General features: G+C 39.1%; 1 protein-coding gene across 2 annotated transcripts in view; it reads right to left on the bottom strand.

Annotated features, from left to right (window-relative positions):
* rbms3 (RNA binding motif, single stranded interacting protein) overlaps positions 1–17488 on the bottom strand; it is a 136628-nt gene that overhangs the window by 10853 nt on the left and 108287 nt on the right. For both annotated transcript variants that reach the window (XM_084089875.1, XM_084089876.1), the window contains exons 7-9: positions 6261–6367; positions 4683–4726; positions 1857–1953 (exon numbers count right to left, since the gene is read on the bottom strand). In XM_084089875.1, the coding sequence (XP_083946001.1) occupies positions 1857–1953; positions 4683–4726; positions 6261–6367 (248 nt within the window). The remainder of the gene's footprint in view (positions 1–1856; positions 1954–4682; positions 4727–6260; positions 6368–17488) is intronic.

The raw sequence follows: 17488 nt of genomic DNA, 5'->3' as shown, positions 1-17488 counted from the left end.
TTGTTTGTTTTTTGCACACAAAAAGTATTCTCGACGCTTTATAAACTTAAGATTGAGCCACTGTAGTCACTTGGACTATATTAACGATGTCTTTAATACATTTTCTGGGCCAGCAAGTTATAATGCCTTAGAAGCCTATGGAGGAGTGATCCAGCTCTCAGATTTAATCAAAAATATCTTAATTTGTGTTCCGAAGATGAATGAAGGTCTTACGGGGTTGGAACAACATGAGGGTGAGTAATTACTGACAGAATTTTCATTTTTGGGTGAACTAACCCTTTAATAATATTTGAAAAAAGGCTGAAGATGTCAATGTTCCTATGCCGGACATAACTTTTGGCCACTACTGTACTTACCATAGCGACATATGTCATTTTCATTTAGTTTAACTTGATGTACTATAATAACTAAAACTAAAACAAATAAAAATGTACTAAATAAATATTTATAAAAATTATAGACATAGACATATAGACAAACTATTATAAATAAACTAAAACTATTTAAATAAAAAATGCGAAATATTAATAAAAACTAATAGTATCACAATGATACTAAAATAACACAGATTTAGGGAACAGTATGCTTGAGTATTATTTTTACACCACGCTTTTTATACCAAGCGGATTGAGGATAAGTGTCCACTTCCTGTCTGAAGGATGGATGTATGCATTTAGATTCGTGAAAGTGCGTTTGAACAGTTGTAGGTGTCTAAATTTATATGCGGTGTCCTTTTATGTTGTTCTAGGAAGAAAAGCCTTTGGGATTTGTTCATCACTGTGATCTGCCTAGGGCGTCTCTCTCTTTCTCTCTAAACACACTAAGTCCACTAAGATGTGTAAGCGCACACCTTGTCTCTCTCTCTCCCCGACTGCTAAAAGATTCATGCTCTCGCTCTCCCTCCTTCTCTGCTCTTCTCTGTCCTTTCACTGGAGAGGGAAACAGTTGTCTCTTGTTCCATTCTCAAAGTTCTAGGGGAGAAATAAACGTAGCAGCGCATTGATTTCCCGTCAGCTTGGCTTTGAACTCGTATTGGCGGGTTCAGTGCAGTCTGCAATTTAAAATTAATTTGCCGGCCAGCGGGACACTTTTGCACGATTTCACGAATTTGATTTAGAGATAACCTTCCCGGCATGCAGAATTTATCATAAGAAACGTGCGGCCGAGAGTTTAAACTAGGACTAGGGTCAGCGTGGGTGGTTTGTATATGTGCGCTCGTGCTCGTGTATGTGTGTGTCGGCGTGTTTGCGCGAGGACGAGGTTCTCGTGAGGACGGGAGGTACATGATCTAAAGGGCTTAGCTATTCTCTACGCTCAGCAATGTTTTGTTTAGTTTAGCTTAAGCCAAATCAATTAGGGATGCTCATAGTCACTGTTTGCTCACTCCGTCTGACTGCAGGGCTGGAGAACAGCGTTAATAAGCTTTCCTAACAAAACATCAAACACGGACAGTGATGGAAAAACACGCTACACCGCAACACGCTCTCCTCATATGTATGTGACAGAAACTGCGTTTTGTAATACAGTTGCCCTCTAAAAGTATTTGGGAACTTTTGGACATTCAAGTTACACTTAAAAACACCTGAATGTCATTGCATTAGATATCAAACCAAGTAATTGATGCTAGACCTTTTCCCAGAAAGTCTTTATGAAACGACTTTATGAAATGTTTTGCTTAAAAGACTATCTTCGCTGTCTTTCTTAAAAACAAAAGCATATTTTAAATGACATTTTATATTATAAGACATTCATATATTATCACGGGTCTTAAGCGTCCAGATGTTTCACGCTATAAATGTCTTGAATGTATGAGTTTGTTTGCCAGCAGCAAGTGTTCATATATGCTGTGATCTTACCTGATATGTGGAGACAGGAGAGGCTGCGATGAATGGAGTGATTGACGTTTGAGCGATCATGCGGTTTGTGGAGATGCTGTATGGTGAGGAGTAGAACCTGCATGATACACAAAAACACTATTAGTACCCTTTTCTGTTTGTCTAGGGGTGTGTAGTTTGGTTCTCTTGGTCTGGACCAAACAAGAAAATGATACATTTAATGATACATCTTGGTTTGCTTCACTTAGTTCACACTTGTCATTTTTAAGACCAAACCTAAAGATTCAAAACAACAACAAAAATAAGCTTTCATGATGTATATTTTGTGACAGAACTTACGAACATTGATGCGCACCAGGGTTCGGGTGGCTGCGTTCACACATTCAAATGAACAGCACAAACAGAGCAGTCGCACCGGAGTTTGTTTTAATCAAACCAAACCTGACAAGTGTAAAGACACCCTAAGACAAGGGTTTTAAAATTTGGGTTTGGTTATTTATTTTTTGGATATTTTTTAGGAAATTACTAAAGAACCGCATTTATTTGAAATAGAAATGTTTTGTAACGTTATAAATGCATCCTTGTTGACTAAAAAAGTTTAGCATTAATAAAATGATCATGTCTGTGTGTATCTGTTTATATGCATAGGCTTGTCACAACAGTTAATTTGTTGAGCCCTCCGTGTTACCAGAGCAACAGCATTTTCCAATAGCTACAGTTCTCAGGCAGGACTTTATTTATCATTGTGTACCTACTGCGGACATGTTTCATCTGCAAGCTCCGTTGCTAGGCTTTATTGATCGGCTTGTCTGGCAGCTGAGAAATGGAGCGTGGGGAGAGAAACGCTGTCTGCCCTAGAGAGCACATGCTCCCTTATGTCACAGTCACATAAGACGACCTGAGTGAGAGCATGTCCAGGAAGAAGGTAACACAATCTTTGAAGCAGGGTTAAAATGAGCTTTACACACCAGTTTACGTTACTGTGCTATCCTTTTTTAGCCTAGCACCGCTCTGCTGTTATTTATGCCAGCTATTATCTTCAGCCCGTTGACATTGAGACGGCATGGGCTATTAAACAATTAAGAAGATTGTATGAACTCTCTCTATATATGCTAATGTGGTAGAAGTGATGGAAAGGAGAAAGGAAACAAATAAAGCATTTCTCTTCCTCTGCACTTTCTAGTCAGCTCTTTTATTTACAATTCAGAATCTGCCTTCTTTTCCCAATTGCATATTTTTGTCATTCCTTATTTCGTTCCCTTTACCGCAGACAGCAAGTGCTGAGTCAGAGGTGCAAAAGGAGCCGAAGTTGGTAGCTGAGGTACATTTGGGAGACTATGACTGTTTCCCCAATGGGCCGGATCAGAGACAGAGCCCTGGGCACTTCGTCCACAGGAGCGGACAGACAGAAAGGGACTTATTTACCCAGGCCCGGCACCCATCTCCATGCCCTGAAACCAGCACCTGACGAAACACTTGCACCCTTCGGTGCAACAGTGGCACAAAATGCAGATTGGATATGACATGTATGTGTGTGCCAGTGTACAAGACAACTCTGTAAAGTTTGGCATTATTCACTGCAGCTCAGATGTTGTTAACCCTGCTGAAAAGACCAAATTAAATCTGCATGAACCGCCTGGTTAGTCGAGACAGTCTTGCTAGTTAAGTTGACCCTATAAAGCCATATGTATCATTAATATGATCAATACCTTCCTGAAAGACCTTTTGCATATTATGTACCACACATCTTCAGCCCCCTGGTGGATTTTTCATGTTTCTCAGGAAGTAGAAATACTTTTTTTTAGTTATAATTTTCAAATGTCCACCTTCGTGCTGGAATACCTTTTTGTGAAATGTTTGCCAATGTTGATAAATGAACTTATTTTTTGATAGTTCAAAATGCATTTTGCACAAGCAACTTTAATACATTATTTCATACATTATTAATATACATTTTGGTTTGAAAATTATACAACTACCATGTATTATTTTAATGTATCATTACAATGCATTTCTTAATGTAATATGCTCACCAAATTGAACTGAAAATCATTTTAATCATTTAATAATTAAATGAATTGAAAATTGAAACATATTTTTACTAAGATATTTTTAGAGTGGAAACTTATATTTATGTTTTCTTATAAATACATTTACAGTATACGCACTGCCATTACTGTTTCCATTAAGATGTTTTTTAATGCAGTATGCATTAAATTAATCAAAAACGAGAATAAAGACATTTATAATATCACTAAAGATTTCTTTTTTTTTTAAATAAATGCTGTTCTTTTAAACTTTCTACCCATCAAATAATTCTGCATCACAAAAATATAAAGTAGCAGAACTGTTTTCAACATTAATAATAATAAGAAATATTTTTTGAGTACCGGCATATTAGAATGATTTCTGAAGGATCATGTGACACTGAAGACATGAGTATTGATGCTAAAAATTCAGCTAAGCCATCACATGAATAAATTACATTTTATAATATATATTCAAATAGAAAACAGCTATTTTAAAATGTAATAATATTTCATAAAAACTTATTTTAAAATAATTTTAAACATTTCTAAAAAGACTCTCTAAAGATTATCTAAAAGTGATTTCAAATGTCTTGCTTTACTGGATTAGGAAACCCCAGACAAGCATACTACTAGCATATAAAACAAAACAATGTACTTTATGCAGGTGACTGCTGGTCTTTTCAGCAAGAAAATACTGGTATGAGGATGGATTCACTGCAAGAAGCTTATTTAAGTAATGGACCATGTAAGGACGGACCATTTTATCCTCGGACAACCTGTAAAGAAGTGAAAACTCAAAAAAACAAATGACTCTTACCCGTTCTGCATTGCAGTGGGGTCATAGGTCAGCGCCATGCCACTCTGAAACACAAGACAGACAGGACAAAGAGTGAAAGATTGTTCCGGTGAAGCAAGTATCCTATAAAGTCTATTGAGTAATGCTGGCAATAGAACAGGGTCATCTAATAGGGGCCGGCCAAGTGCTCTTTATATCTTTAAAAGCACATGGCCGAGACTTGTAGCTGTGGATCCATTACCTCAGAGCGCAGGGCTGTAATACCAGACGGGCTCGGGTTCGATATGGCACAAAGTTATTTGGTATTTACAAGCCTGCAGAAAGCATAGCTCATGTTGACAGAGCCGTGCTAGCTAAGTGAATAAGGGGGGAAAGCTGGCCGCTTAGACCTGTATTGGACGGGAGCAGATAAACAACGCTCATATACTGCAACTTGTCGGGCGCCAAGTTTTCCTCCGTGGGGGAGAAAACCTGGAGACTGGTGGGAAAACCATCGACCTAACCTATGTGTGACTGGACACTCTATCTAGTTAATGTAGACCCCGGGGGTTGCATATTGAAATACGCCTTCATGAGAGAGTGCAGCCAAAGTCATGGTGTCTGCCAGCTCCTCATAATGGGCGCTCATGGTCTGGTCGGTATCTGGGCATGTTTCCCTGAACCGCCGCGTCATGCCAGCAGCTGGGGCTGCCCAGAAAATGCCAGTTGTTCACCCTGCCGCCATTTTCCCATCAGCCAACCCAGACGGCGAGACTTGCTTTGCGGGAATAAAAACAGGAGAGGGGAGATTAAAGGACTTGTGCGAAAGACTGGGAACTTAAACATGGCCAGATGACTCCATCAATCAAATGTTTTCTCCTGCCTCCCTTTCTTTCACTCCTTTCTCCTAGCCTGTGGTTGAAACAAAGGATTTGTTTCTGACTTATACCCTTCTTCAGGGTTGGGTATCCTGGGAAAGGGAAGGCGCAGGGATAGTAGGGAACACTGTTTAATGATAGAGTAAAAGCAACTCTGTGCTGGGCCGTGCTGAAACAACTAGTGAAACAACTGAAAACAGCGCTATTTGTTGTTACTGTACTGAACGAGAAAACGCTTCAGATGATTCAGTGACAAGAGCGGTCCGATTGAATCCGAATAGTTTTAGACCGTTATGCAAGCGTGTTTAGAAAGAATCGAACCAAAGGATGAAAGAATGATTGATATCGCTGGTTTAGTCGCCAGAAATACGGGACACATATAATAACTGCTGAAATATTCGCGCGTAAAACTTTTCTCAGGACAATCAGAGCGAGTATCAAACTAAATTAGCCGCACCGCCAGGAAAAGAGGAGGTGGCTGGATGGAGATGATTGGCGGGCCCGCGGGCCGCCAGTTGAATAGCCCTGCTATAGATAGATAGATAGATAGATAGATAGATAGATAGATAGATAGATAGATAGATAGATAGATAGATAGATAGATAGATAGATAGATAGATAGATAGACAGACAGACAGACAGACAGACAGACAGACAGACAGACAGATAGATAGATAGATAGATAGATAGATAGATAGATAGATAGATAGATAGATGCTGTAGATCGATAGATAGCACTGACCTCTCCTTCCCGGGGCCACGGTCGGCCATTTTGAGGGTACTTGCTCTGACTCTGCCTCTTCTTCTGTCCCCCGTCTGCAAACTTGCAAAGCAGTGGCTCCGTCGGGGCTGTTGAGAAGAAGGAACAAACACAGAAAAATATAAAAGATCAGTCAGCCAGTCAGCAAGGCGTGAGAGGGAGGAGTGGATGGATACCTCCATAGGTCAACCGCAGTACGATTGATGGAAAGGTCACGACCTCTGCAAAGAAAGTGAAGTGTGTATTGAACAGAGAGGGAAATGTTACACCGCAGGTATCACACCCACACAGAGCAGCGGAGGAATATCCAATGACCTTTTGAAGTTCAACACCCCTTGACTATCTCCCCTCGATTTCCTGCACGCCCACCCCAACCTCCATTATGTCTCCGACACTCAAACCATCGACTAACTTTTGGCACGGACGTCCTCTCAAATCTCCACCATCAAAACAACTTCCCTGGCAGGTCTTCAAAGCTCTTTGTTTAATATTTGCAAAATAATAAATGACCTGAACGAGACAGTAAATAACTTAAATGGCGTCGTAATGATCTGCGCCAACCGAAAAGTTCTGAAACATTGTTGTTTGTTTTTGTTGCTCACTGGAGTGTGTATTTTGCTTATTATCTCTTTTATACACAGGAAAAAAAGTGGAAAGGAAAGCAAGAAGGCTCCTCTACGACCCAGAGGGACCAGTTCATGCAACAGGCGAGCAGAGAGTTTAAAAGAGTTCTCTTCCAAAAGTGCAAAGCAGGATGGCAGGCGCTGAGGCGAAACACTTTAATGTTCTCGCTCAGTCATGATGGCAGTATGAATTGCGGGATGTGGAACACCTCTATGAAGTCTAGGAACGCACTTAAAGAGCAGGAAATCGTGCACATGAGTTGAACAAATTCCTGTACGCCACAGCTAAGCTAAACTTAATTTGGTTTCCTCAGCAACAAGGAAAAACTCATTTAAAGCGAGCACAAACTTCTTGGATGATGGGATCTGGCAAAGAGCGATGATAGATGCAGGAGGAGGAGTTTCTGCTTTGTGGAGTCCAGACAACTATTCTGAGTAATCCTGCCCTCCGGCAATATGACTCTACAGTCACCTCTGAAAGTATGTTAGTTTGGCAGAGAAAAATGAACGCTTTCTCTTTGCACGCTCTCACCTGCACTGCGATATTCCAGCAGCTCTGTGGAACAATAGAGAGCTGTTGTATTACAGACTGCAGAGGATGCTTTGTGCGGAAATAAGCACATATATTGCATAAAACCAGATAAACAAATACAAAACAAGCAGCTGAAACGCCTCAACAGAACATTATGTATTCTGTAGCTGAATAGAATATTTAGTGGCTGTTGTTTGTTCTTTTTTTGTCTATTGTTTAGAATGAAACATCAAACCAGGGATCAAGTCTTCAAAACCGAGGTGTCTCAATAAAATAGTAATTCCGTGATTGAGAAAAACACTAATTGGACATGATGCCAGAGATTGAATGAGATGAGAGAAAAGGGCAGAAGAAACAATAAAACGAGAGAAGGGAAGAAAAGAGATAAGAGAACAGAAGAGAAGAATGAGACAGATGAGAGGAATTCAGATCAGAATGGAAGAAACAAAACGAGAGGAAAAGCAAGCATGACCGTAATAAGGGTTTGGAAATTAGTGAGATCTGGGTTGGAGTGTTAAGAATTGTGCTATAGTAACACATACAAATCACTAATGTATTCTTCAGAACCTTTTTGCCACTCTACACTTTACACTCTCTCTATTCGTCTGTTTTGGGGGGATGGACATTCTTAAATTAGACCTTATTAAGTGCATCACAATTTGCTAATAGTTTACTATAGACTAGGTAATGTTATTATTTGTCTATTTTAATGCAACAATACTTGTAAGTGTAATAGTTTTGATAAGTAATAAGAACTTTGCCTGTGCTCTTACAGTGTGAATGATTTTAGCATGACTTTGTGAAAGGTTAAGTATTGAACTGAATGAAATTGCATATAGCCTTCTTCATGACTTATGTATATGTATATTTAATTCTGTAACCTACTTGTTTCACAGATCAGTGTACTAATGTTATTATGCTACAGTTTTTATCATAACATTGATACCATATCCTAGAGATAAAATGCAACTTCTCACTTCCTAAAGTGTCACATTAAGCGGAAAAAACAAGTCTAAAGACATTTATAATAACTGAATCTGGCAACATGGCGGAGACTGCCCCCGCTCCCTCACTCAAAACTCTCTCTCAAGCCCTGTTCACTCCGCTACCGTCTCACAGCGACATAAATCACTCTACATCATTTTCACATCACGGACACTAAACAATCTAGCAAACTGTCTAAACTGAATTATACATACAGACATTCATAGGAGGTTTAACGGCTAATTAGTCATTCAGAGTACTTAAAATTTTATTTTTGAATATGAAAAATTTACAGAGTTCCGGACCCCGGTGGCAAGATGATATTTAGCCTATGTATGCATTTTTCCAAAATTAAAATGTTTACATTCAAATCATGCTGTTCTTCATCAATACAAGCTGTTCTCATAAACACAGATTTTCTCTAAATTATATAAAATATCTCACCATATAAATTATTCATAAGAGAGGAAAAGAGAGGAGAGGAGAGAGGAGGGTTTTCGGCCCCTGTGATCTCAGTGTGCTTTGAGCTGAAGTAAGGTGGGGTAAAAATCTCTCTCCTCCACCTGCAGAGGAGTCAGGGTCTACACCTGCAGCCTTGTCATCACCCTCCTATTATACACACATGCACACGCTGGCCAGCGCTGATAACAGCAGCACAACACAAGTGACTCTTTTGTGAAGGACAGAGAAAACGAGGAAGCAGAAAAGATCACAGCTTTTGCGGCAGGCTCGAAATGTTTGAGCAAGCAGCTCCTCTCCCCCCACCCTATCTCAAAAACAATGAGTCTGTGTGTGTATGTCTGTGTGTTTCAGCTGAGACAGTGGGAAACGCCCTGTATTAAATCCCCTCACAGTTTAGGTTGAACTCTAAAATAACAACCAGAGCCATCATAAAACAGGGAAGCCAAATAATCTTGGGAGTTTTTGTGCTGCTTTTGGAGCATGGTGGAATATCCATGCTGATTTTATGAGCAGACTCTGCTTGGCATTTGCTTTGTTTGTTTTGCTAGTCAGGTTGCCCTGAACTTAAAGTGCTGAATCTCACTCATGCGGGGAAAGTTTTGAGTCTTTGTTAAGAATGACTGATTTCTGATTCGGACCCAGAATTCATCCAGGGGAATCATACTACACTGCACACAAAAACAAACACCTTGAGTAACAACCTTTCTATTTCATGTGTCTGCAGCTACAATCAGATAAGACAGGCCTAACTATTACTATTGCTTAAGTAATTTTACCTCTTCAATCTGTAATTCATACCATTTGTGCAATGAGCAAATTATACCTGAAATCAAATTGTGATACATTTTTTTCTAAGCAGCCACACTTACAATTTTCGCCAGTTAAAACAGCAAAAAAAGTATTTACCCTGCTGTTTTGACTTGAGAGAGTAAGCAACCACCCAGAACACACTAGTAACTGCAAAGCAACACCCTAGCAATCACCCAGAATGCCTTAGAAACTGCACCCTAGCAATATTCCTGCAACATCCTATCATAACCTTCTAACATTCTAGCGGCATTCTAGCAACCACCCAGAACATCCTAGCAACACCCTAGCAACCTCCAATAACACCTCAGCAACCTTCTTGCTACATTTTAGCAACCACCCATACCTTGCAAATGCAAAGTAATCCACTATCAACCACCCAGAAAACCCTTGGCAACCTTCTAGCATCATTTTAGCAACCACCCAGAACATCCTAGCAACACCCTAGCAACCACCTATAACACCTCAGCAACCTTCTTGCTACATTTTAGCAACCACCCATACCTTGCAAATGCAAAGCAATCCACTATCAACCACCCAGGAAAACCATTGACAACCTTCTAGCAACATTTTAGCAACCACCCAGAACATCCAAGCAACCACCCAGAATGCCTTAGAAACTGCACCCTAGCAACATTCCTACAAGACCCTATCAACCAACCAGAACACCCTCGGCAACCTTTTGCCTAATTTATTTTTAATGACTGTGATGTCTAATACCAAATTATACATAGTTTTAGTATTGTAGACACAGCTGTGATATTTTTGTGGAAACTATGGTTACCGTGATACATTTTGACAAGGGAGGCTAGCAGGCCATGCTAGACGGCTTCAAAGTGCCTATCAAGACAAACAGAAACATGTACAAGTACACACACACACTAGCTGTTAAGGTATCTCAATCTGACACTTTATCACACTTAATGAGCTTAAACATGATGCTGTTCCTCAAACCACCACAGGGCAAACCAAAAACACTCACACATCCTCCAACATCTGCAGCACTGCACTAATGTCCATTTGCCAATATTTTAATCAGTCTCCTTGGAACTTCACGCATCATTACAGTGAGCGTCCCAACATGATGACATGTGTTTTAAATGTAACATGAACTAATGCAGGGGAAATTCATAATTCATTGACTAATTTTTACGTTCTCTATTTCTCATGGGGAATTTATGGAATATTGTTGGGCCACTTTTCATTGCTTTGGGAGTTTTCCCAAAAAAATCTCCTTCTCTTTTTCCTGTAGAGACAAACACAAAAATGAGAGCACAATTTTGCGAAACACAATATGTTAATGGCACTTGTCCTGTGTTGAAAGTGTGTTTGATTGTGTGTGCATGTGTGTCCGTAAGTGTTTCATAACATTTACCCAAGCAGACAGCTCTGACCACATGTATTTTCAAGCTGTTTATTAACTTTGGGTCACAGCACCGCAGATATTCAGTCGAGGAGGGAGTGCGAAGGAGGAGGGTCCGTCAATAAGACTGACATGTGTTTCTAATCCACCGTGCGTCACCCGGTGTGCCAACTCCTGCTGGGCTCCCACAAACCTCCAGCTCTCTCTGTGGGCGGCAGGCATTCCTAGAGCCACACCCGACTTTCCCACCCTCAGCCCATGATGGCCCTCAAGTTCACAGATTTCTCCATTCCTTCACTAATACCTGCCATCCTCTCTTTCCCAACAACCTCAAATGAGCTATAGGGCCCTATGAAGTCCCGAATCCTTTTTTTTTTTTTTTTTTTTTTTTATTCCCTAAATTTTCTTTTTAATTATTCACGCTTCTATTTTTAAGGTTTAATTCAATTTTAATAATCAAAAAGGATGTCTAGTCAATTTAATAAATAAAAAAATACAATTAAAAATGTTTTATCGATGCATTCTTAACATTAATAGTGCTCTATGAAATGCGTTTTATTTTTTCAGAAATTCTGTGTAGTCTGTTATAATTTTTTGGGATTCTGTGTTTTATAATTTAATACAAATCTGTTATCAAAAACTGGTAATTAAATGAATTAATAAAACTTTAATAGTTGATAAATCTTTTAAAATGTAATCAAATTCAATTATTATAGTTATTATGTTGAGAAGTACATTCTACTGTATAATAGTAATATATTTCAGTCATAATTTAACGTTTAATTTAATGTGTTACTAATTATTGTGAAATGAGCTGTAAACTGTAAATTGTTTCTACGACAAACATTTTTTTCCAGTGTAGTCCATATCACAATTTACAGCCTTACTTTTGATTTATTCATTAAAAATGGACCCAAATTCCATGACATTCCGCGTTATACAGAAAATTGGATTTGTATGGCTTGATCCAGCGATACCTTCCGCATTTTCCACAACATGGAAATCATAGGGCCTTAGAGAGATGCGCCATGACTAACTGTATTTGGATTAGTAGGTTTTCCTACTCAAAGATGTTGGTTTAACTGGAAGATTGCTTTGATGCAGAGGGCCTTGAAAACAACATGTCGTACATGTGCTACAAATGGAAGTCCCTGTTCTATAACATGCAGGGAGGAAATAAAGGATGGTGTTTACCAACACAAAGAGCACTGTTTGCCCTGGAACGGTGTGCACTGAGTGGGTAGGAGGAGCGGGTGACCCTGACAAAGCTGGTGTCTACACATCGCCCACGCTTTAATAGCAGCCTACCGCACAGATCTGTTATGCTGCCAGCTTGGCACAGTGGCTTTCAGGTCCAGGAACTAAGGTGCGCTTTGGTTCCACATTCAGTCACCGCTGTATGATACATATAGGGAGAAAACGTACAAAAACACAGCCCACAATTGAGTGCTGCTGTGAGGTGAGCCCACACATGCTCAGTGAGACATGTGAATTCAATGAAAGCAACAACCCCTATAATACACGTGTGTGCCGTATATTTGCAAGATGGGAAGCCCGTTCTTTCTACGAGGCCACGGGCGCTGAGGTTTACAGTGCTCCTGCATTAAGAAGTCTTCCAGTACATGATATCAATTCCATGTAGAAACCTCATTTGCTGCACAGAGACACATTCATTGTAGATGAAGGTTATGGGACAGAATGGAAATCGGGGTCCTCATTACTCACCCACCTCCCGGCTCCAACCAAAGCTAACTCTAATAGACCTTATAGCCACGGCCCTTCTCAGCGCTGCACTCGTTGTGTTCTGTCTACCCAGGGTTCTCAAGTTTTATCAAAAGCTTGGAGTGAGATCACATGCGGTTAGGGGAGGAGCCCTAATGGAGCCCCGCCCCCGCCTGTCCCCGCCCCCCAATTTTACCCATTGTTCATAATTAACCAGCACAAATTGAAATTATAACAATTGGTAAATCTGATAAATGACAGAGCAATTCATCACATCAAATATACTATTTAATGTTATATTTCAAATTACAAATATACAAAAATATAACAAATTGCTCCAAACAGTTTGGAAAAACAAATCTTTTTTGAATGTGTCTAGTTGAAATGGTATAATGATTTATTGTGTGGTGGGACATTGTGAACAAATTACATATTAGAGTATTAAGGTGTGTGTTTGTGTTTGTGTGTGTGTGCCCAGGGCTGGACTGGGACAAAAAATCGGCCCTGGCATTTTGGCCCAGACTGGCCCACTATATGATCATAAACACCACCCATCTTTGCACGCCCTTAAATATATGCATACCATCTCCTATTCCTTAAAACCACTAATGCCATGTAATGAGTGAGTATAGGAACGAACAAGTGAGAGTTAACAGATGAAATAAGTAAAAATTTGACATTTATTAATACAGTTGAACTATACTCCAGTGATGAATCCAAAAAACAAGCTATAAGCTGCATTGGCATAGCAATACCTGTGTTTCTTACAGGATTTTTGGTAAAACTGTGGTGGGTGGACCTCTGTCCTTCTAGGGGGGGTTGGGGGCATGCCCCCCGTAAGAAAATTTTGTGCATTTTAATGTTAAATTCATCAATCTGGTGCACTTTGAGAGTTCAAAATTAAAAGCTCCAAACCATATTCAGTGTGCAAATTAAACAAAGAAAAATTGAAACCTCTTTTAGTTACAGTGTCTATTTACATTACACCTACTACATAATAATAGTTATAATATTAATCCAATGACAGTAATAGCCATATTTTGTAAAAACAAATGCACTAAAAAATAAAGTAAACTTTCATAATTAGATTTGTACCTATTTCTATACTTGAAAGAGATAAGCACATGATCTTTTATTTTGACGCAAACTGCATCAAGCTTTTATTTTGGCGGAAAACATGGTTTACAAACGCCTCTCATTAAATTTCTAGTGAATTGCGTAATCGTTAACTATGCAGATGTGGAAATAATCTGTAACTGGGTTATGGGTTCCTACACTCATGACATGGCCTAAGTGTTTTGAAAGTAGTTCTGCTTACCGCGGACTCTACACTTTCTCATCTCTCTCCTGATCCTCCTCACTATCATCATCATCACAGGAGCTGATGAAGGTCAGAAAACATACTGTATATTTTGACACAGTTTACAGTGTCTGCTTTAAGGGCCTGTTTATATTGTTTCACGCTATTTCTCTGCACATTCCTTGCGTTTCTTCTCCATCTCGCTGACTATTTTGACAGATACACACTGACACTGCTGCACGCTCGCTCACTCGTTTAAAGTTGTGATTGGGCCAGCCCAGTGTCAATCAAGAAAAGAACCAATGGGCCACTGATCTACGTGTTTCATGGGCTGGTCTGTCAGAAAAAAAAAACTAACGCTGACTTTTTTTGACCAATGCATTACACCAGCACAAACCCAGCGCGTTCGCGCGATGTTGGTTACCTAGTAACGAACATACGGTGCGTGTGCGTGCACACTTTGTGTGCGTGCGCCTCATACACAACGTTATATATAAAGCTTGCAGGACAACTTGGTTGGCATTGCCTTTTCAGCGTGAGAAATACATGGTGTGGCGTGTGAGCGTGTGAACTGGTTGAATTGCGTGTGTCTCACGGCCAATGCGTGAGACTTGAGAACCCTGCTACCGGTTTGTATTTCCACAGCATGAAGGTAAGATCTTACAGATTTATGAATGAACCGCTTTGTTCTTCCCGGTCTACTGGCATTTCTTATGCTTCAAACATTACAATGCTCATGATAACATTTGTTAACTCCAGAATAAATAAACCCCTTCGATAGCGATGCCATAAATATACAGAGCTATCACAAAAATGGAAGTTCAAACACAAATTTCTAAAGATGGCTGCATGCTTGTTTTTCTGGCTCATAAGTCTATAGAAACGGAAATGCTTTAAAAAAAAATGGAACAATACAGTGCATGTAATTTTACTGTCAAATACTGCAAATATAACACAAATGGATTTAAAATGATCTTATGGCGAAAATATGTATTCAAAAAGACAAGAAATGTATGGTTACAGTAAAATATTGTTAAAATTTGGAAGAAAGCTTTGTAAAAAAAAACTATGTATGATACATTACATTTGATTATAATTCATTAACATTGTCATTGCTCACCAAGACTCCATTTATTTGATGAAAAATATACTGTAAACACAGAAATATTGTGAAATGTTATTACAATTTAAAATAGGCCGAACTGTTCTATTTGAATATATATTAAAATGTAATTTCTTCCTGTGATGGCAAAGCTGAATTTTCAGCATCATTACTCCAGTCTTCAGTGTCACATGATCCTTCAGAAATCATTGTAATATGTCGATCTGGTGCTCAAGAAACATTCGTAATATTATCAGTTGAAAACAGCTGTGCTGCTTAATATGTTTGTGGACACCGTGATCCATTTTCTTCCAGGATTCGTTGATGAGAAGAAAGTTCAAAAGGACAGCATTTATTTGAAGTAGAAATCTTTTGTAACATTACAAACGTCTTTAATACACAAGTTCAATTATGCAGAAAAATATATAATCAGACACCCGAGGAATTTTGATGACCTGCAGCATTTTCTAATAGAATTCTGAAAGTTATAAAGTGTCTAATAGGTTAAAGAATGCATGCATTCTTTATAACCCTCATGCTAATGTAACAGAAATGAAAATGAACAAAACGTAAAACAACCGGCATGCCAATATGATGCCCTGATCTTGGATCAGTGCTGGGAGAGCAGTTTACTCTGAGCACTGGTTTGTTTGTGTGGGCTAAAGCGGGTAAATATCACTGGCCTGTTTGACATCTTACAGTGGAGAGAGAGCAGGAGAAAAGAGACAATTCAGGGAGAGAGACAGAAAGACCGACAGAGAGAGAGAGAGAGAGAGAGAGAGATGCACACTGAGTAGAATACAAACATTGCATAATCAGCTTAGCCACCCCACTTCCTGCCTTTTAATGGGCCTGTCTGACTTTGGTTTGGTGGATGCTGCTTTGCACAGCTCGTCCTGAGAGCAGGCCACTGGAGAGAGAGAGAGAGAGAGAGAGAGACAGACTATTGTCTCAATGCTCTAATAAAACATTGCAGAATGCAAGGTCAGGAGCCAGTTCACCGCATGCTCGTTTAAAGGTTGAAGTTCATGTTTCATTTAGAAGGAATGTACTCGCTGCACAAAAACAGAAAATAACATTAAGTTGTCTCACAGTGAGGCGAATTAAGTAGTTGCACCACTTTTGTGTGCAATATTTCAGCACCAAAAAACAAACAATGTCCAAGCATGCACAGTCTGCAGTCTGTATATATATGTATATAGGTAATAACTTTTTTCTATTTATAATTACTTTTCTGGAAATCTTTATTAATATTATAAATGTCTTTACTGTCACTTTTGCATCCTTACTGAATAAAAGTAAATGTCAAAATGTCACTCAGTCAGTCAAGTCACATTTATTTATAAAGCACATTTAAAAACAACAGATGTTGGCCAAAGTGCTGTACAAAGTTAAGCAAATAATATTAAAAATAGACACATAACGTGTGTCACATGCAATGCACAAAGTATAATGCACAATGCACTGCACCTACTTATGACTATATGCAGTAATAAATAGATGGGTTTTAAGAAGGGAATTAAATTCATCATGTTGATGCAGATTTAATGTACAGTGGCAGATTTTTCCAGAGCTGTGGAGCAGTCACTGAAAAGGCACGATCTCCTTTCAGTTTAAGACGTGTCCTGGGAGCAATCAACTGTAGACTATTGGTTGATCGGAGATGTACTGTATGATGAAATGAAAAGAGATCAGAAATATATGGAGGAGCAACTGTGGAGGCCTTTATAAACAAACAATAATGCTTTAAACTGGATATGATATTTGACTGCAAGCCATTAAGAGAGACCAGCACTGGCAAATATGATCCCCTTTCTTGCATGCATGAAAAACTTCAAAACACACACACAAATTTGACAAGTTTGCATATGCACTTTACCATTTCAGGTATATTTATATCTAGTTTTCCCGTGCTCATGTGAAAGTGTCTCATACGCATGTAAAAGTGTTTTGCAAATGTCTCAAGGGTTATTTAGACTTCAGAGGCTCTGTAAAATTAGTCTCGTAATAGATTTATTCACAAAAGTCAGCACTATTTGCCTGTCTCAATTAACTATTAGCACTCTTGGAGAGCAGGTGGTACACAGAACTTTGTTTAGAAAAGATGCTTGTGTAGCAGTAATTAATCGCATGATATACACAGACAGTGCATGCAAATAACGCAGTACATTCTTAGTGAACTCCCCTGTGTTTGCTGGCTAAAAACGCAGGAAAATGTTTCCCTCATTTCAGGTAATTGAAAAGCATTTGCTTGAGTTTCTGCCTGTGTGTGCACATGAGAAATCAAATCTGTCTTATTTGGATATGCATGACTC

Source organism: Abramis brama, assembly GCF_963993115.1.
Source record: "Abramis brama genome assembly, chromosome: 17".
NCBI classification, from domain to species: Eukaryota; Metazoa; Chordata; class Actinopteri; order Cypriniformes; family Leuciscidae; genus Abramis; species Abramis brama.
The sequence above is the reverse complement of the archived record's forward strand: the minus strand, read 5'-3'. Positions and strand labels throughout refer to the sequence as shown.